Source organism: Epargyreus clarus, unplaced genomic scaffold (genome assembly GCF_041222505.1).
Source record: "Epargyreus clarus isolate Ecla_fem2 unplaced genomic scaffold, WU_Ecla_fem_2.2 ptg000010l, whole genome shotgun sequence".
Taxonomy (NCBI): domain Eukaryota; kingdom Metazoa; phylum Arthropoda; class Insecta; order Lepidoptera; family Hesperiidae; genus Epargyreus; species Epargyreus clarus.
The window spans coordinates 9,845,011-9,870,081 of record NW_027332218.1 but is presented as its reverse complement, the minus strand read 5'-3'; the positions used below and the strand labels follow the sequence as shown (position 1 = coordinate 9,870,081).

General features: G+C 33.8%; 1 protein-coding gene across 4 annotated transcripts in view; it reads right to left on the bottom strand.

The window, feature by feature from the left end:
* The window catches only part of trh (PAS domain-containing protein trachealess), a 219,631-nt gene that overhangs the window by 154,038 nt on the left and 40,522 nt on the right, over window positions 1–25,071 (bottom strand). For all 4 annotated transcript variants that reach the window (XM_073077435.1, XM_073077436.1, XM_073077437.1 and 1 more), the window contains exon 3: window positions 24,137–24,169. In XM_073077435.1, coding sequence (XP_072933536.1) covers window positions 24,137–24,169 — 33 coding nt within the window. The remainder of the gene's footprint in view (window positions 1–24,136; window positions 24,170–25,071) is intronic.

Below are 25,071 nucleotides of genomic sequence, written 5' to 3'. Positions count from 1 at the left end.
CAAATGTGATTTTAATTGGCAGTCTTACGGACTTGAATAGACACATCTATCATTATATCGTGTAGATTACTACACTAACCTAACCTAACCTAACCAAACTCTGTCAAAATCGTCACATACACGTGTAAGTGATTACAGATCGAATCCCTGTTATGACAGAAATATATTGTATCAAGAGACTAACGCACAAACTGACAGACGGACATACGGACAGACAGCAGAGGCTTAGTAATAGTTCCGCTTTGAGACTTTGGGTATGAACCCTGAAAATGGTAAGATGTTCGTACATAAAAACAAACACTCTCAAAATCAATTCTGGATCTAGAATCGACATACTAATGCTAAGAACTATTAGCCTCTACCTAGGAATTGGTGCGAATATCCACAGTCAAAAGGGTCCCAAATATTTCTCCAACAGCCTGGAATACGGCTCGGTACTGACAGTACGTCTATATCGAGGAATATAATGGCTTGAGTGACGGCGCTCGCAGAATGCGTGCGCTTTGCATTTCAAATGCAGGCATTGTATGCACATTTTTACTGACTTATTACTCTCTAGCTGGGTATGGTCTGCAGGTTTGGGTTTCTAGATTTGTGTGGATTACTATTTTTTGCAGTGCTAGTCTAGTGATCAAAGCTCAGCGTCTTAATCTAGGGGTCCGCGGTTCTAATTCCAAGCACGCATCTCTGATGTTTCAAAGCTATGTGCATATTAAGAAATTTACTATCACTAGCTTCAACGGCGAAGGAAAACATTGTAAGGAAATCTACAAACCTAAGAGATCTTTATTAGAGTTCTGAAAGGTAAATGAAGTACACCAATACGCACTTGGCCAGCGCGGCGGACTATGGCTTAATCCTTCCTATTCTGAGAGGAGATAGATGACCTGTAGTCCAGCACTCTAGCAAAGACTAAATATACCTTCCAAAGCATCGAAGCGTCAACGAAATAAAGCCACTAGCATTTTTTATTTATAGAACAAGCCGACGAGCATGTAGTCTACCTGGTGCTACGTAGAGTCGTAGAGTTCTATCTAAGGTCAAGCAGATGTGTTGCTACCCATCGCATGTATAGGCTGAATGGAAGACTAAGTTGGAATTCCTCGGATAATTATGTCTCATTTCCATTTATTTCCTATAACTCGTATTTATATACAAAGTATACACTTAGTAGCTCTACACTCTCTAGTAACATCACACCTCACAAAGTAACTTAGAATAACAATCAACATAACCTCGACTAATTTAATATCTAATTAATACATTGAACTACAATTTTTGCGCAGATTTTTCTGCCAACCGTACTAAGGTAACGAAGCCGCAGTATCAAATGGTCTCGGCGTATTTTTGTTTAAATTGTGACTGATGTACCCCGTTAGGCGCGGGATTGAGGCCCCGGCGTAAGGGCCCAGATGTACGGCCCTATCACCATACATTCAGATAGCCAATCAAGATTCCCTGTACACCTGCAGGACTCCATCAAATAGGTTTTGGTTCAATACAAACTTTAGTTTACTTAAATACAAAATTCTAGTACTGGTTGGCATGTATTGATTCTATATGTTTTGTCAACAAACAAAATTTCAGTATCAAGATGGTTGGCTAGAGCCCTTCGTGGTTCGACTTCAAAAGTACCATCGCCACTCTTATAGAAGCAGTGAAACGTTGCTATCCTTTAATTCGTTAAGAGTTCCAAGCCCTGGAGTTCTATTATGAATTGGTTACAGGTGTCAATTTATATACAGAGGCCGCCCGAATCCCAGATAGGTTTTTTTCCTCTGGACTACAGTCAATGACTACTTAAGAACTAATTGATTAGAACGGAAGTCCCTATTACGTATTAGTTACATAATAATCATTAGACCAAATCACACTATAATATGAATATAGTTATATGCACACCAACAATCAAAGCCGATTATTGTGTTTTAAAACTCTACAGATTCCACCTATAAAGTCATTTTTCGAATTCACTCATAAATACACTTTTCTGTACGTTTGTTTTATTGCTATATATAAATTATCGCAATAAAGAGTACAGTTATGCCGCGGTTTATTTTAGCGGCATAAATATTGCGAAACTAAGCGGATTATATATTTTCTCCGCACTTAAACTTGCTTTTTATTAGCGCGCATATATTATAGCATTACCTTTGACCGCGATATAAAGACACTTACGCATAATCCGTGATTTCAGCGTGCACTTTACGATGCAAATGTTTGCTAATGTCACTGGATTATAAATACTACAAATTATATAATTAATAAATGATTCAGACACTTGTATTGTTATATTTAGATATTTTATTTTTACTAAAAAAATAAGACTTCAATTTTTTTTTTAAATTCGCTATCGTTAAAACACTATTGACAAATACTCATTGTAAGGACTAAGTAGAAAGTTTCATTCCTTGTATATGTGTACAAAGATTAACATCGATAGCTATTGCAAATGGTTGCTAGAAGTATTTGTAATACAATAAAAAACAAAGAAACAATAAATCACCTACGTAAAATGTTTCATCCGGATATCGGGGAACAGTACCCTTAGTATGGAGTTTTTACGTTTTTACAAAAATAACTGTTTTTGTATTTGTTTTCGTATTTGCCCATATATTTCCAATCAGCGCCCCTAGCGGACTGTATCAGAACTGATTGGAAATGTATGGGAGATACGTAAACAAATAGAAAAACAATCATTTTTGTAAAAACGTAAAAACTCATACTAAGGGTACAGCTTATATAAAACGGATAACACAAACCTCAACAACATCCGTAAAACAAGTGAAACATCCATAAAAATGTGTCACATGTCAAAGTATTTAAATACGGCGATGATCGTCGACATTAATAACACTTTTTGAAATGTCCTTTGTTTGTTGGACAGTTTGAAAGTTCCAATCGACGGCTCTTTATGTGCCCAATCTGCATGTAAAGTGAGGGCATAATGGAAATTTACATATATACAAAAACGTCTTTGTCCATCCGACTGAGTCAGGAGACAGTGTGAAAACCTCGGTCGTCGGCCTAAACAAGGGAGTCGTTCGCGTTACTGACTTTGGTTTGGATACTCTTTTTTTATTAGACACATTTTGTTACAATATGAATGTACTGAATAGTATTAACAGTTGAACGATATCGTGGGAAAGTATTAACGTATTATAATGATACAATTAAAGTTATTATAACTCAAATTTATTAATATGTGCTCTAAAATTTTCATTTCTTTTATTTTCGAGCCATCAAAGTAAATTGAAAAAGAATGACAGTGTTTTGGTGTAGAAATTCACCATTTTAAACCTGAATTAGACACCACTAACATTTGAATGATATAAAATATTCTTAAAAATAGTTTTGCATGTATGAGTATGACAAACATTTTGCAATTTAAACTATTTCTAGGATTTTCATGAATCTTAGAAAAAGTTTAAATTGCAAAATGTTAAATTTATATTAAAACAAAAATTCCAACACCATTAAATGAAATACGTTAGCAATTATAAAAATAATGCTAATGACTCACCGGAGTAAAATGTTTATAAACAGTATCCATTACAATGACATACCCGCGAGCACACCCGCGGAACTAAAACACTTCTTTCACTTGAGCGTCGTAACTGCAGACACTTACAACACTTTATGACAGATATTGCGACACTTACCACTTGTTGTATAAACTCATGTTAGAGTTATTTTCTTATTGCTATTTTTTCTTTAACTTTAACCTTAGATATATTGCTTCCTCTTAACCTGCAGAGAATAATGTTCTTCTAATTTATGTATGTGTCCTTTGGCACACTGTAGTTCTAATAACTTGATAGATTTTAACATTTGAGGTATCATTGAATTATCGTTTCATTTAAATTGTGGAAGTGAAATAGACTGAATTTTTAAGCAGCCGGATTTTTGTTTTTATAATAATTCCCTAGTTATTTTAACTTGTCAGATTTAATGTTTTAGAAATATCTACGGGCAGTCTGAAATAGCACAGTTCTTTCACTTTCGATAACGAAGTGATTAAGGAATCACTTTTTCACTGCTGGGTACGGATCTTCGCTCAGAGTAAAAATACTTTCAGCCATAATCCACCAAGCTAAGTGCAAAAGACTTTTGAAACCTTTTTTACACAACTCAGACGTAGATTTCTCTTGATATTTTCCTTCGCCTCCAAGCAAGTAATCATTATCTCCTTTTTGTAAATCCTAACTCATTTGCCGCTCATTTCAATTCAGTCAAAACATAACAAGACCATGCAAACATAATGACAAACATTAGAGTATGTGCAACTGACTGCGTAAGAATTGTTTCTGGTTTTGGTTCTGGGAACTCAAATGAGATAATGTGGTAATGTCGACCTAGTTCGGCAACATTTGTCTATTATGACAGATTATAAAATGGTTTTTTTAACGTCTATTATGACAGATTATATATTTTTTGTAATAGCGGTAAACTACATAGTGTGCAGTTTAATTGATGTTATAATGTTACTGTTACTGCCGACCATTTAGAATCCGAATTGTTGGGGTAGAAATAATCAGTGTTGGTTGACTTAGTTAGCCAAACTATTTAATAGGACTGAATACAGCCAGGATTAATAAGACAGCTAAGAAAGAATATAAGAATAAGTGGACTAGTGATTTTTTAGATTATGTCTTCTTTTTTGTTGCTGACATTTCAATACACCTTTACCAATGAAATATTAGTGAGTACATTTTAATTTTACATATTTAAAATATGTTTAACTTTATAGTTAATTTGTTTCAATGACAAATTTTATTTAAACATAGATAACATAAATGATACAAGTTTTATATCCGCGAAAAATATGTTTTAGTATAGTCCGCGCCAAACTTCTAGTCCACTCTGAAGTTGTTGCGAGCAGGTATAGTCATACAAGTTGCTATGGCGACGCGATATTTCTATATTCAGAGCGCACTAGCAGTTTTACATGGACTATAACAACATATCAAAAACTTAAAATAAACTTAAACTAACTTAAAAAATAACCCTTTTTGACTAACTAAACCTATAAGTTCTCGTCTAAACTAAACAATCATGTTAATGCTACCGGGGAGTCCAGCGCAGACAAGCTGCCTGCAGGTCTTCACCGAGCTCCGCTAATAATGGCGATGGACATCGTCGTTAGCGAACCACAATGGCAACATTTGCATCCCCGCGACAGGTGGATCTATCTAGAGTTGATGCAACCCATGCTTTAGAATATATTCGAAAACGTAAGTAGAATATGCTATTATTTATTCTTCAATCGTTTTACATTTAATTATAAGTAGTTAGCGATAAATGGAATGGAACGTTAAAAATGGAAATATTAAATATATCCAAGTGTTAGAAAGTGTGAAGTAGATTTTATGTGCGATAGTTAATATGTATAGTCCGCGTAAAACTACTAGTCCATCCTAAATATAAAGAATTGCGTCACCATAACAAAATTTATGAATACACCTGCTCGCAACAACTTCAGAGCGGACTAGCAGTTTGGCGCGGACTATGCCTAAGTACGTGTTGCGCACATAACGTATGCAAGGATTTTTGTTGCTTATTAAGAAAACTAGATAAAATATAATTATAATAATCAGAAATGTTTGCCTATAAATCAAATTATTTCATTCGTATTGTTATTGTATTTTATACAGTTGATAAAACTATGTTTCTTGCCTATTAACCGTTATCAATTATGTGAATCCGAACGACATTATTGACGTTGTGGACACAGATAATTAAAAAAAAATGTCCAGATTAAAGTAGTATTACAAAAAATCTCTACCACACACATAGATTAGTAAAGATTACTCACTCCTAACAAGAAAATGTACCCAGTTTTGAGAATTGAAATAGTCGCGTAAAAAAAGTTTTGCCTCGTCTCCGTGCTAAAATGTCCCTAAAATATTTGAAATAATTATTTACTTAGTATGTAAATTACGCAGTATTAGTTATTTATTCGTAAATTTTCTCAAAAAATGTTTTATTTGTCAAGAATTCAAAAAAAGAACTTACTAATAAGCCATTTGTGGCTTTATTCAATTTCAAGGCGGCGAAGTATCTTTACTAATCTATGACCATACACTTTTATAACAGGAACAAAAAAAATTTATATCTATTTATAACACACCACTTAAATCACATATTATAAATAAAAACTCTATATAAGTTTCAGGGCCAGCGCGTGCGCGGATACAATATAATTTATTTAAAGTGAACTTAGTTTGTTAACTTAAAATATCTGACGTCCGCAGATAGACAGACGGACAGACAGACAGACATCTGGGCATTATTCCGTTCCTAGCGGCCTAATTTATATTATTCATTTCTATCCTGTACATTCCTTTGTAGAAACAGGAATGGCGTACATAGATTATTGTTAGCCTAAAAAGTATGGAATGAAAGAAAGAAAATACATTTATTCATGCACTTATCATTATAATTCATGAATACTGCATAACAAAACGCAAAATTAAATAAATAGTGCGTATTGTAAAAAGTTGCACAATAAAAGAAGAATATTTACAAAGTGACCATGGCTTGTAATAAATATGAAACATTACATAATATAACAGTTTATAAAAAAATAAACGCATGTTAAGCATATAATTAGGACTTATCATAATATTAGCGTCATATATACACAAAAGAGAAAAGAGAAAGACCCAAACCTGTAACAGAAAACTAAATTCTTCTTTTGCCTGATGGAAACTACAAAGGGCAAGACAAAATAAAGCCAAAGTCAAGTCTAGGGCAATGCAAAGTCAATCTTACATGAAGCGACTATCTCATTCCTCAGAAGTGACAACGTATCTATGATCGGCTTCAGGTACAACCCCTATTCTTTATGGAGTTGGTTACCAATCTTACGGTCTATAACGGACGGCAGTGACCACTTATCATCACCACTTACCATCAGGCAGACCACATGCTTGTATGCTACTTCATTCATACAAAAAATGATAGGCTGTATGCTTCGATCATTGTTCCTATTAGTGATCGAAGGCTGTATGGGACAATAACATTTACAGGCCAATAACATAAATGACATTTCTAACGTAACTATTAAGGATCTGTGCTCTGTGTCTACAAACTATTATTTCTTATCTGTCCGAATTCGTTAGCCCATTTCTTATCTGTATTACATAGCCAGTTAAAGCCCGGTTACCGCCAAAATCGATCGGAACAACGAACAAACGAATCGGATAGTATCCGACCATTGTTGCATTCCGTGTTTTTGAGCCGCGGAGATTCCTTGCGTCGCAACTCGCAACATCACTACGCTCGGGCGGTTTTTGCGCGCATTGGGCCCGACTGGTTAACGTTGTCGGCGCAAATAGGTCCGTTGTTAGCTTGCGTCCGTCGATTTACAATCAATGAACTTTTCGACGCAATTGCGTAAGCGGATTATACTTTTTAGAGCGGGTGTGTTTTGTTTTTCATTACGTAACTAGTATTTATGTGTGATATATGTTACGTAACAGAGGGAAAATACAGTTGCATTATAAATTAAAGATACGTTGCTACTAACTGAAAACTAAGCAGGATCGCCGTATTAGCACTTATACCTTACTGTGTGTTTCAGACTAGAACACAATAGCTTAAGAGAACATAAATATTATAAGGCAAATGTGGGTACGTTAATTTTGCAGAAAGGCGTCATATTTCATCAACACTGGCGCTGACTATGTTATAAACAAAACTACAAGCAATATGTGCTACTGATGTCAATTTCAAAATACGGTCTTCCATTGAATGAAATTTAGTACTATTTCATTTATATCACTTGTACCTTAAGGATTCTGTTCAAGGTCGTTCCGATAGTTAAATAAATAATTGCAAGAATTCCAACAATCAAAATTCTTTTTGAAAAATTACCATAGTCGAAATTAAAAGAAGAGACATGGATTAGTCAGAACTAATCCATGCCTCTTCTAATCACTATGGGGTCAGTGATATAGCCTACTCATACCTTAAAGCCTCCGTGGGATATGTATGGGTCCAACATACATAGCAATTATGTTTAACAAAAATACTACCACCTTTAATTTCTAGGTAGTATTGAATGAATATAAAGACGCTTATAGGCCATCCGTACGTCTATTAAGTAGTTAACATACAATTTAGTTACATAGCCGTTACATATATCTCTATATATATTACGAAGATCGAAGAGTAATAAAAAATGTTTGCTGGCGAAAAACAGTTTATTAATTAAATCTTAAATATTAAACGGCAATAATTTCTAACATTTTCTAACAGTGGTCAAAGTGAAAGAAAGTTATAGATTTTTTGTGGCTTAGGTACTTTTCGGTCCTCCTAATACCTATAACAGAACATCATATTTATCGAAATCATTTCTTTCTTATTTCAACTTTGCTCATTTTACGTATAATTTATAGGGAATATACACTGAATGGACATTAATCAAAGGATTTTACCAAAAGTGGAATAATGTAAAATCATCCTAAAAGCACAGGTACATAGGACGATGCCGGTAATCAACTCCGCATATTTCCAAGTATAATTCCCAAGTAAAAAAATCAATACCTAGAACCCAATCAATCGTCAATGACATCGGAATAAGCCCTTATTATTTTTTTCATTCGATAATAGGCCCTTTGCTTATATAGGGTTGGCAAACTAAAATACGTATGTACCATTTTACTATTCATATTTCCAATTTATATGTATTGTATGCTATTGCAAAAGTATATGTTTCTTAAAAAATATATATTTTTATATAAATTAGTCAGTTATAGTTCAAGTCCAAATCCATTTTTATAACATATACAAAAAAGATACTACTACTATTTAAAAAAAAGAAAAAAAAACACAAGAAAAAAAATCACTCCTCATAAAAAATATGCAATTAATTTTCATAACACATTATAAATTTAGTTCAACTATATTTTTTATAATTTAAACATACTCTTTAATAATAATCCCAAAAAATGTTGACAGCCCTACTACTATGGATCGCAGCCAATTTACCTTGCTACTGGGGTATCTCTATAGTTCAAGCTTTAAAGCTTATCTTCGCTAATTTCACTGAACATCCAACAAGGTCGGTTGAAAGTATCGTCTCCTGTAATTATCCAACAAATAATTCGATTGGACACGGTGACAATTTTCTTCCGTCGCCAGTGATCGGAGACATATTTTTATTCTGTCTCGGCTTGATCCAATTGTTTTTGTTACGCTTTTTACATGAATACCTTGAACATGTATGTTTTTTGCTAAGTATACCTATAATTTCTTTATTCGTTGTAGACCTAGATCACGTTATATATAAAAATATTTTTAACAGAGAAAGGATCATATTTATAATGAGTAAGAAGAAATATTATTTAGATTTGAATTATTCTGGTCTCTTTTTAGAATAATTTAGAAATGAATACTTCTTTTTTATGTTCGTTTTCACCTATCTTTATTTCTCTTTTTACTTCTTAAATTGTCCTTAATCCACCAGTACATAATTGACTGGCATTTTTGTTTTATAAGATTGAAGTAGCAAAGGAGGAGGAGGACTTGAACTGCATGTTCAAGTTGGAAGTGACCACCCAAACCCATGTACACCTGTAATCAGCTCCATGTGAAATAGTCTACTAATATGTACTAGGCCAGCGCGGTGGACTATGGCCTAATCCTTCTAATTCTGAGATGAGATCCGAACTCATCAGTGAGACTGTAACGATAACAGCCTTTGTAATAACCTTCAATTTTCTAATGACACTTGGATATTATTTTTCAAAACCAACTCAGACTTAAAAACTACGATCGACAATATTCCGCACAATCAACTTATAATAAGCATGTCTCAGAAATTAATATAATTATTGGCCCTTATGGTCCAACCGGGCATATATCGGGCGAGATCGATGGTGAGTGACTGAGATAGCAAATAACCAGTGTAAGTGTGAGAGAGATGGAACATAAACGTGTTATTACGGTCAGCAAATTACGCGTTTATGTAAAATTTACTCCGCATCACATCTGCGGATGTATTTTTGTTATAATTTGTTACCTTAGAATATTGTAAAAAATAGATTCCGCATTTGACAAAATTGTCCCTATGTAAACTCTATAAGTGAAAACAATCAAAAATCGAATTTAAGTCGAAATCGACGCCATTTTGGCTAAACAGCAGAGGGTAATATTTCTCGAAGGGTAATATGTATGTAGGTATGTTAATGTATGTTTCATTTTTGATTTTATGTTTTATAATAATTATTTCGTATATCTCAACCCTTTTAATTCAATAATAATTTCTTTCCAAAGAGTTAATTCTTGAATAGCTATAATTTTAATTTAATTTTATTGTTTTTCTTTGTTTTATTTATATTTGCGGTAAAACCATACTAAATAAAGGCACTACTTTTCACAATGTTTCATAGACGTCTTCTACTCTACACTATTTTAATATTCCAAGTCCGCCTCAAAGAAATAACCATTATAATATATTTATTGTTATTAGTTAATTTAACATCATCTTTGTCAACAACACTACTGCATTTTTCAAGATTGTTATTTACTTTACAAATTATCTTGTTATTTCAATTTTTTGTTACCAATATGGAGATAACGACAATTTATGACTTAACTGCAATGTAAAATTATGCATAATGTTAAGTTTAAGTAGATTATTTTCTTAATCGCTTAATATCTTTTGATTATACTTTTTGTTATCTTTTTTTCTTTTGATTATATCCAAACTGAGTTTTAAAATAATTTAAGCATGCATAAGAGCATGCAGCACCTAATGGTAAGTGGCTACTGCCGCCCATGGACGTCTGTAATCAACCCCAGATAGGATTAGATATTCCTACCTGAGGTCGGCTACAGATGCGCCGCTACCCCCGAGGACTAAGCTGGAACGCCTCATAAAAATTCTGCCTCCCTTACACCACCCTTCAAAACGGAACACAGCAGCGCCTAACACTGCTGTTATTAGGTAGAAGTAGGTGTGGCGGTAGTGCCGCGGAGTCGAACCACAAAGGGTTCTAGCACCTTCAAAATTGGTGCTAGGCTTGAACCTTGAGAAAGCAAAAAGCACGAAATGCGTCGCAAAATTCAAATTTTGCTACACATTTTGTGCTTTTTGATTAAATAAACGTGTCAATCGCACCCTCGTCTATTTCTTATATTCATTATTTTACTTATCCAAATACTAATCTGCTTACCTGACATCAACCACAAATGAATTCTGTAACCTCCCATTGGATCGAATCGAACTCATAATAATATTATTCATATCTTACTTTAGGTCGATTACAGATTTTCATGTTATGTTCATGCCAATACGATCCCCGTACCGGTCGATTACGCAAAGGGTTTCCGGTTCTATCTCCGGCCAAGCAAACATTTAAATTATGAATCAAGATGCCAGTTTAAATATTTATTTGGCATGGTACCCTGGCACTCACAACATACAAAATCTAGGGGTATAATTTTTTTTTTTTTACTGAATACTGCAGTACCCAGACAAAATCACATGGACTGCATTTTCGTATACTACTATGTATAAAAAACCTTTATATCAAAACCTTCACAAGACGAATGGCATCACCTGGAAGCGTAAATCAAAATGGCGCGTGCTCCATCCTTGTTTATCTCGCGTGTAAACGGTATATGCATCTCTGTCACCTTTGATTATACTGCTGTCGGATGTGTCGGAAATTATGACGGCTACCCACATTAATATGTTTTGATTTACATTTCAGAAACCGTTCAGGTATTCATTGATTTTTTTGTGAATAAAAGGACTTTTTAACATTTTGGCTTTTAAAGGATAATTAATAAACAATCGTTATAAAATAATTAATAGAACTAAAACTAGGTTATCTACTTACAGGCTCTTCCCAATGATATGGGCATATAAAGACATTCCATTATGTAGAAGCAATAAACCGGATATGGGAAGGATATATTATTTACGACTTATTACTACTTGGTAAGTTGTTCTGAAATTTATGAATTACTTTAAAATGTCCTCAGTACCTATATTTAACCCATGCGGTGCTATAGCGGCGGACAGAACAAAAATCATAATTTAAAAGTCCAACCGGAAAATACCTGTTAGTACCTGACATGGTCTCAAAAACATTTTGAAGAAATCCTATATCTAAGTAAAGTAAATATAAATGTAAATATAATAGAAGTAAGTATAAATGTAAGTAAAGGTAGAGTTTCTCGAGCGCAAATAGGCACGGTGAGTTAAACTTGGTAGAGTTTTTAGCAAAATATTCCTAGTTTTACAGTCCTATAATAGATTAAACAGAGCTCACACCGTAAACAATTCCTTGCTGGATTACATACCCAGATACATAATTATGTAGAGACTATGAAACATGAAATTATTTATGCCATAATTGGCACTTGACCACAACTTCGAGTGTGGCGCACTTGATAAATGTTATAATATACTGTTATCCATCAGAATTATGGATATCTTGAAATTTTCATTAAAATTAGTGCATTACACTACGCCTATAATAATTAAGGTGTAGGACAGGTGGATCAAGGGCTCTTTAGTTATAAAGGTGCCGGTAAAGCAATAGCGATTGCAAGCGCTGAAGGGTTTAATTTCTGGATCTATCATACAGTTCAGTTATAGAGAGAGAAGAGAGGAAGTGTTAATTTTTTAAGATGATAATAAAATCTGCAACATTTACACTTTATACTAGATTTTTTAAATATAAATGCAATGAGCAATGAGCATATAACAATCGTTTCTAAATTTTTAAGATGTTCTCAGGATTTAATCTACTTACTATAAACTTACAAATCTAGTGTATATTCCCATTTGATTTCAAATTTATAGACATTTATAGAATCTTCACTTACAAATAAAGTTACTTATATAATACGTTTTCACTCTCGTTTATGACACAAGCTCTGAATGAGATGGAGCTTTATCATCACTTTGTTATAAGAAGGATTCCGTAGATACTCGACTTTTGTACAAATTTCTCATTGTGGTTAATTTCGCAAGTCTAAAATCTTTAACCCATTAAAAATTAGGCGATTATTAGGCTCAAGGCGAACTAATTATTTTTTAAAACATTTTTTAAATTTATTTTAACTAACTAATGGGCAAATAGTTAATAAGTATCTAACGTGTGTTGAGCAAATTATAATAATTAATAAGTAATGTTTAGATTCAACTTTAATTAAATATTTCATAATATGTAATCTTTACCCAGAAAAGACTCGGAAATTAAAAATGTAACTGTAAATGTATGTGTAAATATACATTACGATTTACATGTTACATATAGTTAAAGTTTAAAATTTGATTTCGTTTCAAAACAGCAAGTAATATGTAATTCCCGAATCCGAAATATAATTTACTCCTTGCACGAAATTTCACAAATAAAAATTGCTTCCAACATATTTGTGTTTCAGTAAGTATATTAAAAATATTATAAATATTACTTATAAGTATTAATCATATAAATATATGCGTCGATGAAATGGAGAACATAATAAAAAATCTACTAATAGCTACAGTTTTGCATTTATTTTACAACACATATTTTTACAGGTAATCAATAAATATTTATTTACATTACAATAACATTACAATGCTTCTGGAAACTAGAACATATAATACCACGTTAAAAAAGGGTAATGGTAAAATTCCACATACTCCGATGGAATATATAAAAAATATAATCGATTATATAACGCATAGTTCCAATTAAACGAACAACAATGGGACATAAGAAATATGAATTATAATTAATACACCAACACCTGTCTTGGAACAATGCAGACCTATTAGAACCTAGATCTTTTTGAAAGTTTTTGCAAAATGCGTATTACCGGCAACTTTGTTTAACTCGTAAAACTTTTTACTATTTAATGACATGAGAAAACATCGCTAAAATGTCTCTTAATCGGATCGTCTCAACGTGATAGCATAAGCGATAGACGATTATAATTTCACCGCATACGCTCATAATAAATAATCAATACGTCTGACCCTTTTTTGCCTACCATTAATGGAAATCTTCCAGATATTAAGCAGACAGGCTTCTATTATCAGACACACAACAACGCTTATATCTGCACTATATATTGGTTTGAACAGCATGGTAGAGGAGACACATTCTCGAGATATGCCAACTTAGTAGGGGTAGTATTTGTGGCCGACCCCAGGTCTCAGTCCAAATTGATTAGAGAAGTTCATTGGCGCTCATTTACCAATGAAAACACCTGAAATAAATACCTTACAATCCACGTTTACATCCAATACACGTTTCGAACTTATAGTTCTAAACATTTCTATATCTCTCGTAGCGTCTCGCACACCCATCGACAATAAAACACATACCCAATACTCTGTTTATACAGTATATTTTTTTACGATACAGTAATACGCTTGTAATATCAGACATACATTCAACAAGCCAGTGACATCATGATAGATACAGATCAGACATATCTGCACCAAAAAAGGCTAATTTTTCCACTTGTAACACGTTAACTGAAATGATATAAATATGTATAAGTATGTTTTTTCGCTTTTTTAGATCACAAGTACAACCCTTTTTGTGTTCTATTGCTAGATAGGGCTTCTCCCTACTAACAGGAAGGGAGGACTATTAGGAATTGGAAGGAGGAATTGGTGAAGGAAAACATCGCGAGGAAACCTGTATAACTGAGAAATCTTAAAAAAATGTTTTCAAACGTATGTAAACCAATTCGCACGTGGCCAGCGCAGTGGACTCTGGCCTCATCCTTCTCATTCTTAGATGAGTCCTTATTTCGGATTCTTAGACCAGCGATACTAATGGATTGATGATAATATTTTCTTTTACCGTTAAAGCAAGTGGTCAATATTTTTAACGAATATTTTTTGACGATCGTATTTTAACGAAAAATCAAAGGTGTAAGATTCTATCCACAGACTCCGACTGAATTCAAACTAAAGAGTAGGTTGGAAGATAGTAGAACCAGTATAGTTCAATCTGGTGAGATACCACCGCCACATCTGTTTCAAGCATGAAGCAGTTCTTCCGTTTCTGAGGAAGCTGTCCGATTTAAATGACTATGAAACGACCATTTTAATTCTTAGGACTAGCGATTAATCTGTAATCAGCTCCAGGTAGAGTCCCTGTTCTATATACAACTGATTACAGATGTTCATGGGCGGCACTAACCCCTTACCATTACGTGGACTGCATGCTCATATGCTAAAATACTTAAGTAATTAATTTAAATAACGTACTGAATAATCAAAAAAACCTTTATTTGTCATCTGTGGCAACCCTAATCCTAGAAGATCGTTTTTCCTCTCCCAGTGACACGTTAACTGAAATGATATGAATATAACTACATAACTACACTTTTTGCTATCCACTGCTACGAGGGCGCCTATATTATGATTATTGCCGCCCATATACGGTGTTTCTCTAGCATTATAAACCCATACTGTGTAGTGTGTAGCCACCTTGCTGACTACGTAAAGAGTAAATAAATAGATCCATAATATAATCTCATTAAATGTACATTACATGTCCACTAATTAATAGTAATGGGGATTGGCATTTAATTAAAACCAAAATAAGATACATTTTAATTATATGTACACCTTTAATATAATTTTATTAAAATATAAATTTCGCGTAGTTTAAAAATGTGCAAATGAAGCGTGCCAAGCCCCGTGGTTTACAGTAGATATTAAGCAACGATGAACGCGGTCGGGAATCTTATCGGTGACCGGTAGTGGCGCGCTTCAGTGTTCTGGAGGTCATGTTAAGCTCTCATTCCCGGACAATTTTATTGGATAACAATCGTTACACCCTAACACCTATTTCTAGCTTAAATCAGTTCTTGCGTTCTGTTAGAAGGGTCTGGACCCGTACCTAGCAGTGGCCATACAAAGTTTTGTAAGAATAAAGAATATAATAACGAAAACACAGAAAAAGTCTTGCAATACTTTGCAATACTCTGAAGGTAGCAGAACCCTTTGTGGTTCGACTCCGGCGGCACCACCGCCACACCTATTTCTACCTAGTAACAGCAGTGTTAGGCGCTGCTGTGTTCCGGTTTGAAGGGTGTGGTAACGGGGACATACTTTTCCGAGGCGTTCCAGCTTAGTCCTCAGGGGTAGCGGCGCATCTGTGGCCGACCTCAGGTAGGAATATCTAATTCTATCTGGGGTTGATTACAAATGTCCATGGGCGGCAGTAGCCACATACCATCAGGTGGACTGCATACTCGTCTGCTACTCTTATATTATAAAAAAAAACTTAATTTATCGAGCATTCAGTGCACCTGACGGTAAGTACCTATTGGCGCCCATGTTCCAGTTTAGTTTTCAACCAGCGGTTGTTCACAGGTACTACCAGTGCTAACTAAGTTGGAACGCTTTATATTTTTTCCTTCACACGTCCTTCAAACCAGAACACAACACTGTTGTTATGACCTTGAATGTGGTACCTTCGGATTCGAACCACAAAGGGTTCTACTCGTGTCACCTTTAAAGTGTTAAATTGCATAATATCTACTCCGTATTAAAACTTGATGCAAAGATGGACACAAATCGATTATTTTATTAATAGCTCGTCCATTAACGGTTTACTTCAATTTAATCGATAACCCATATCGATTAGCGCCAGTGTGATGTATAGCTATTAATTGTCATGTCAAAACCGTGTCAAATTGTATAATAATTTTCAAAATTTATTATTACAATCCGTCAAAATCAGTTGGGAAGTTTTACTATATATGAAATATTCTAAAAATAAAATTAGAATGTAATATTAATTTCATTAAAGAAACTACTTCTTAAACGTAAAGCAACTACTTCTTAACCTAAAGAAAATCGGAATTTCGATAAAAAATGCAATGCACAAAAATGTTATACTTTGTTTCTATTTCTTCTTAAGTTTTTATTTTCATTTTTTACGCGGAGAAAAAAAATGATTTTTATTTTTTCAAGGAAACATGCGATGCTTTTTTAATTTCTTATAATATACGAAGTATATTTGTGAATATTTTTAGTAACACATTTAATAATATAATGTGTTATCGAAATCATCTGTTATTATGTTTATGTACCTATACCGGACCGGCTAATTCCTGACCATCTGATAACGTCCCGACATCTCACCGTAATAAGACGGGACGAAGAACTAGGAATGTGTAGAAGGGTCTCAAAATAATCCTACCTTTTACGTGATAGGAAGAAAAAGGTTTAAGTAGTAGAGGACTATTGTTCTTTTATTAAAAAAATATTATTACCTATTGAGAACGGAATGTGTATGACGAAAAGTTTATAACTCTATGGTGCGATATATTCGAAACTATAGGTATATGGTAGATATATTTGAAACTATATTTCGTTAAACCTATGCATTAGTTTAAAGAGGTTATTTGGTAACTACGCCTCCTCAACTTGTCACTAACATTTTTGCGCCTTTTACATCCAGCAGAATGTTTTATCTCTTCTACATTAGATTGACAGATTATTGCCACGGCTAAAACGTGCAGTAAAATGCATGAAGTACATAAAATTAATTTACACTAATCTACGTAATTAGTAAATAAGAAATATATACGTAAATTATAATTATGATAACAACGTATCTTATTATGTGGTCTATATTTACGTGGTTTCATTTACGCAGCAGCATTGTAAAGTCTTGAACGATTATTTTGTTACTATTTCTAATAAATTTGAATATTATATTGGTTAATAACTGCAGACGAATTCAAATAAAGAACGTAAAAAAGAAAAACTATTTAAAAAAATACTTCCGTAAAATAGATTTCTAACAATAATTACGCATCTTATGGTCTCGTTTTACGCGATTCCGTTTTACGCTCGCCGTAAGGAGAGTTAATCGATTTCTTGCAGTGTTTCTAATTATTTGAAAATGAAGTCGGTTTTACTGAATCGTGCATTTTTCTAATGGCGCCGGGGTTTTTGCTGGCGGTTCCATTTATGTACTCTTCATTATGGGCCCTGTTCGAAGTGACTCCAGTTTTTTCGATAAATGTCTGAGAACAACGTAAATTGACTATGTACTGATTGTAACATGTAAGGTAAGTTAATTAAATGAACTACTTTTAATACTTTGCATATTGATTACTATCTTAGCTTCGATTGCCTGGCTTAGGGAATGATAGTAGTGATAAATACATGAGCAGTGGTTGAAACTCGGCCACTCCTACGGGGGTCTGATGTTTGAATCCCAGGCACGCATCTGTTTATGCGTATTATAAATTAATTATCACATCAAAAATCGTTAGACCTACATATCTGAAAGTTCCATAAAAAAAACTCCACGGTCGTGTGAAATCCGTAGATTCGGCCGAAGTTTCGTATGAACTTGACAAAGACTAAAATGACTAAATTGACACTTCTTTCATTGATCGTTTACTTTCAAAGGGACCCAAAATTTCATACACCGACGGACAGAACCTTCTAAAACACAATAGGACAAAAACTGCTACCAAAAGATAAAAATAGACATATCGATAAAGTGTGTGCAGTAAAATCACACAAAGCAGCACGTTAGTATAAAACCAACAACATATTAAGCCATAAATAAGACAAAATAGCACAGGATATTAGACAATGAAGTTTTATCGCATTCTACAAATGCCGTATTAGTAGCGATTAATTTTCAACACGATAACGATTGATATGCGATCCGTGTCGCCGTCGATCAATCAAAACAAATGACGTATGACGTTGACGAGTTGAATCAATTTTCTACATAGTGGGGAAACCAGATCTGGTTTATGAATAAAAGCGTATTAATAAAATTGTGGGAATGATGACTCTTCATAAGCCATAGTAGGTGGTATGGTGTAGGTTTGTGATAGGTGACAGATAAAGATGATATTAGTTCAAGGAATAGTTTAAATATCAATAGGTCGATGTGGTCAAAAATAACTGCCGCGTTAAAATCCTGATATAGTCCAAGGAATAATATAAATATAAATTTGTCGAAGTAATCACAAATAAGTGCTGCTTCTGAATTCCTATTTTTAAGATAATTTACATGATATAAAGAATATAATAAAAAAATCTTCATTATAAAACTACTACGTTTCTGTCTGTCTGGTCATCTGCCTACGTAAGAACTAACATAATAAACGGCTGAATTTTGAGAGACCATTGTATTTACTCTCTGAAATCTACAGAATTATTACGTCTGAAATCATAAATTCACGAATTACACTTTATTAATCGCTACTATTCAAAACCAAAATAAAACCGTATAAAGCACCAAACACTATCCGTAACATAAGAAACTCGCATTCGAAAGCCACCATTAATCAGCGTAATAAAACGCCACGTCAGCACTAATAGAATATTAACCCTGCGGACGCCATGCGAAGCGTAATGAAAAAATAATTTAGCATGATTTATAGCTTACTCAGGCCCCCGCAAATTGCCCACAGTTTGGGACGTTTAACTTAAGTACTGCGTACGCGCACTTGGACGTTAATTTTAAAAATGGAACAAAAACCACCAAATCATTTGCGACCAAAAACGCGCTCGAATATTCCCGGGGCTTCGATCCTTATAAACACAGGTCTGAGGAAATGCAAATAAGTGATGTGGAACTTTACGATGTACCATTAACTGGTATTTGATCGGAACAGATATATGGTATCAGGGGGACGTATTATATCATTATTGTCCACGGGATAATTACGGGGATGTTTGGACCCGAGGACTATTGCGTGCGTTAATATAATCAAGAATCTAGGTAGCATTTGGTTAAGGTATTATTTCTGAACATATAGGATAGAACTGTATGTATTTCACCTACAGTAGCACCATCGTAATAATAAGTAAAATGCTCAGTCTCATAACGTACTTGAAGTTCAAATAAGGAGTGATAGCCTAGTGGTTATAACTCGACCTGGCCATTGAGAGGATCGAGGTTCAAATCGCTCAGATTTGATATTCAATCAGATATTCAAAAGATTTATGCTTATTTCAAAATTTAACTGTAAAGGCGGACAATGTGAGAATACCTGCAAAGCAATATTTGATAAAAGTTCTCAAATCTATGTATGTAAAGTTTACGAATACGCACTTGGCCAACACGGTGGACTATGGCCTAATCCTTTTCATTCTGAGAAGACACCTGTGCCCAGCAAAGGGACAGTAGTGCTTTGACGATGACCAAAGTAATTAACTACCTATACATTCAGTTTAACGTAATATTAATATTAATAAAAACACTAATTACGATGTCTGCAATAAATATTTCAAGATGGCGTCTAGGCGTTGATATTCCAAACTTCAGTAAGAAGCTTAAATATGTCTACATTTTTATCCACACTTGCATAAATATCAAACGTGCATTTAAACATTAATTAGTGCTATTTGCATTCATCATTAACACTTCCACTTCACTTCACTTCATTTGCATGCATGGTTGGTTAAATATGCGGATTCCATGCAAACTTATCCCCACGTTATGCAAAGACTGCATAGAATGATGTGTCATATTTCGCATATTTAATGGCGCTTATAATTGTTCAAAAGCGCATTTAACTATATCCACGAGTGTAAAATTATAACTTTAACAATTTCCGTAAGCCATTTTTTCTTCATATTGTTTGCTGCTCTCTTTAAAAATATTTTTGCCTCAAAACAATTACAACCTTCAATCCGTTTTAGATACTATGATGGGTTCCCTACAATTGACAGAAGCTTGAGATAGGCCTCCAAAACACAAATTGACATCCATTAGCATTTGCAAAAGCCACGGAAAGCTGCACACATAATGATATTATGTATATCGTTACAACTAGTCTTCATAGTATGATTTTAGGATAACTTTATCGCGGAATTGAGACATTACTTTAATATCTAACGGCTACTCACGATACGCGGTTTTAATTTCAATAGCAACTGGGTTAAATATTAGCAAAATATACTTTAATTTATTATTTATTAACATAATCTTCATTGATCTAGGATCATCTTTATACAAACTTATAAGTAAAAACCAATATCACTAACCCAGACAAAAAGTATTCCATCATAGAGCTACTCAAACAGCAGTTATTTTAGTAACCTGTCTATCTAATCCTCCACATTTATCATTCCCACGCCTAGTAGCTGTTATGCAAATAAAAGTACATTAAGCCAATCAATTAAGTAATTTCGTTTGTTTTAATAGCAATAAATCGAAGTTAAAATTAGAAAAGTTCATTATCTTATTTGTGCCGCCCAAATAGTTAAGGCTTTTGACTCATGGCCGACGGTCATTAAGATCGATTGGTTTGTGTTTGTTTATTTTAATTAGAAGGGCTCGTTATGACATTAAAGGTGGGTGTTGAGATGAAATACCTCCAGATTTGTGCTCATAATAATTGGGAATCCGAAGTATTCAATAAAAATTAATTTTTCGTTTGAAATCATTTTATTTTTGTTTGTTTGTGCTAATCGTGATACGTATGATGGGATTTGGACAGAACATTTATTCATCTGTCGTCTACCCATTAGTGTCCCACTGATGGGCCCAAGTTTCCTCACAGATAAGAAAGTCAAAGTTAAGCCGTATACCGCGCTGGCGAACGAAGTTCCCTTTAGATGATTTGTATTAAGAACTCTCAGGTGTAGGCAGGTTACCGTTACCATTATATAAATTGGCAGTAATTAATTAACTTCCAACACACACACACGAGTAGTTAACTTAGAAGAATCAGTGAGTGCCTAATATTCGTACATCGGAGATACCATAGAAGGATCGAGTCTCAAACCAGGCTATCACTACCTACCTAAAATCCTCGAGTACACTGTACAATGAACCCCAAATGGCATGAGAGTCCGTTGCAGTACGGTAGAGGCCCTTCCAGACACAACGTGGACGGTTTTTCAAACTCTTATCACTAGTGATATTAAGCAAAACAGGTGTTAAAACGACCTCCGGAGTCGAACCACGAGGGGTATTAATTAGTACCAACAAATTTAGCATATACAATTATTACTCAACTTCTAACTCTCCATGCATGCAACAAATGTCTTTAACAAGCGCAATAAAGCAATAAAACAATTAAACAACAATCAGGACGCCGCCACGCCGCCATTATGGTGGAACGTAACCCGTAATTGCGAACCGCATCCGATACATCACAACCCTAACCCTAAACTGCGATGACCGTTTTGACCCAATGTAGGGTTGACACAAGGAATTTTTGAAATTGTCTTTGTGTAATCTGTACTGATTTACACGAATAAATAAATTCTAATATTGCCTGTGCTTTTAGAAAAACTAATTTCTAACCAATTTATAATAAAATCAATGTTCTTATAATCAAATTGTAAGCGATAGCAATAAAATCTATTTTTATCTAGGTACATGTCGAAGTGAGCTAATTATAAAATAGTCTGAGCCGATTTTTACAGAATTTAATCACCCTATTTTACTTTATTATTGACTTCGTAGGAGTAGGACGAAATAACTTACTTGGAATAATTATTTATCTTAAGATAAATGACACGTTCCGCTAGTAATCTGCATTGAATAAATAATGATATGCTGAAGACTTCCCATGATTGTAGAAAAAGACTTAAGCCCAATAGTGGAACGCTGAAACAGTTTCAGTCAAATGACACTTACATACTTCTCACAGTTCAAAGCTTAAAAATAAAAATAAAAAAGTAAATTTTATTTACAACAATTACCTAGTTACAAAAATTACAAAGTTTTCACAACCCTAACTAAATTCCCATTGTTATCTAAGCCACAAAATAAGCCATTGCTGACCGCCCTCAGGACAAGGGTTGTCGATATCCAATTGAAACCACATGAATCGACCCTCATAACTTTTGACATCCGCTATTACGAAAATCTGCCGTTTAGTTATTTACGCACAAAAAACAAATCGATTTCTCTGTTTTGTATCTTACAAGAAGCGTATAGTATTAAAATATCGTAGGGTTCCGTATAACTAAATGCAAAGATAATGTATTTTACCATTATTCAGTAGAGAGAAAGATATTTATCTTTTTTGTATTATTTTTTTTTCTTTTTGTTTGATAGACATCAGACAGGAGACTTAGACTATTATCAAATAGAAACCCTCTAAATTTTAAATAATAAATTATTGAATTTCGACTGATTGGGTAACACTAGTAGTGGATGCCAATGTCTTTAAAACAATTAATTGGCGTGGGTTACCATACAGAAATACAAAGTTAAGATAAAAAGTTTTCAAAGTAACAAGTAAGATTAGAGCACCATTTGCGGTTACCCACAGAAGAAGTGCTACTCCTGAAGACTAAGTTGGAACGACACGGATAAGCAAGTCTATGTCAGACACACAAAATAAAAAAATAAAAACACAAAATTTGTCAGTCAACGTTAAAAATGTTTTGGTGCACTGTACAATAAATCTCAAAGCAAATATGTTTGCACAACAAAATCCAATCACATCGGGTTGCCGACCCCCGTCGGTATTAGTTTCTAATAAGATAATTTCTAACGCCAATAGATTAGTTGGGTCCTTCCACAAATATTTGCATTACGCCTGGGATTATAATATTATACTGGTCAGTTGGGATTATTGTTTGCTTGTAATTTGTGATGTGGCTTTCATTCGATTTCTCGTAAGTTATATGCCATATAAATTTATTTGTTTTTATTATTTACAAAAAGCGTAAAGCCAAAGGCGATGTATTTTAGTTTGATTCAAAACTTTATAGGAGAGCCGAAAGTCCACAGTCTAATTAAAAAATATTTTTTGCGATAAAGTCTTCTTAACTTGTTAACTTTGTTTTTTTGTTGTTAACTTTTCTTCGTAATTGAAAAATCTTGCAAATAGTTTTTAAATTTATTTTAAATTTAATTTTAAAATAAATTTATTGGTTTGGAAAACAATGTAAAATTAGATTAATGAATAATGACGTCATTCTAAATCCAAATTGACGTATGCCCAATATGGTATCATTTTTTTTGTACCCCTATAATATCAATATCAAATGAAAACTTTTACTGAAAAGAATTCGAAAAATATTTCGTTTCCGAAAAGCTTGTTTTTAAAAACTCTTAGAACGTAATATAGGTACCTACATACGTACCATTACTATTAGGTAATTATGTTATAAAATCAGTATAAAAATAGTTATTATATCATTAAATTGAATTACCTGTCTGACCAACAAAGAGCTTCATCCCGATATCTGAAAGAGAAAAGAATTAATTAAAACTTGTACCAGCAAACTATTCTAGCGTTCTTAAGACAAGTGTGTAATGAAATGTTTTCTTTTTACGAATTTTCATGCATGTAGATTTCCTCACAACATTTTTTACTTCACCGTTAAGTAATTGATAAGTTTGAAAAAGCGTGCCTGGGATTCGAACCTCGACCCATACATAGGCTGACTTTCAAAACTCTAGGTTATCACTGCTCACTACTAATAAAATTATATATAAAATTCTCGTGTCACAATGTTAGTTACCGTACTCCTCCGAAACGGCTTTACAGATTTTCACCAAATTTTATATGCATATTCAGTAGGTCTGAGAATCGGCTACTATCTATTTTTCATACCCCTAAGTGATACGGGTTGTTCACCCTTAACATTTTTTTTATTTATATGGCAACACAACGTTTGCCGGGTCAGCTAGTTAATATATAAAAACACTAATCCATTTACAACCACGGATACTAATACTATAAATAACTGCATGTTGACATACTTATACACATAAATCGTTGTAATCGTTCAATCTGCGACTGGCTTATAATTATTTATGTCTGCTTAACTTACATTTCCTTTCCATCACGCACAAAGTCGCCGACATGATATGTATCATACGTTTCTATTAGATTTCTTACAATTATTAACTTGCGTAGTTTTTGTAGTAAGACTTATAAGTTCATAGGCCTCCGTGAAAAAGTAGCAATTTTATCTTATTTATAGTAGTATTTGAAGGTGGTAGAACCCTTTGTGGTTCAACTCCGGCGGCACCACCGCCACACCTATTTCTACCTAATAACAGCAGTGTTAAGCGCTGCTGCGTTCCGTTTTGAAGGGTGTGGTAAGGGAGACAGACTTTTCCGAGGCGTTCCAGCTTAGTC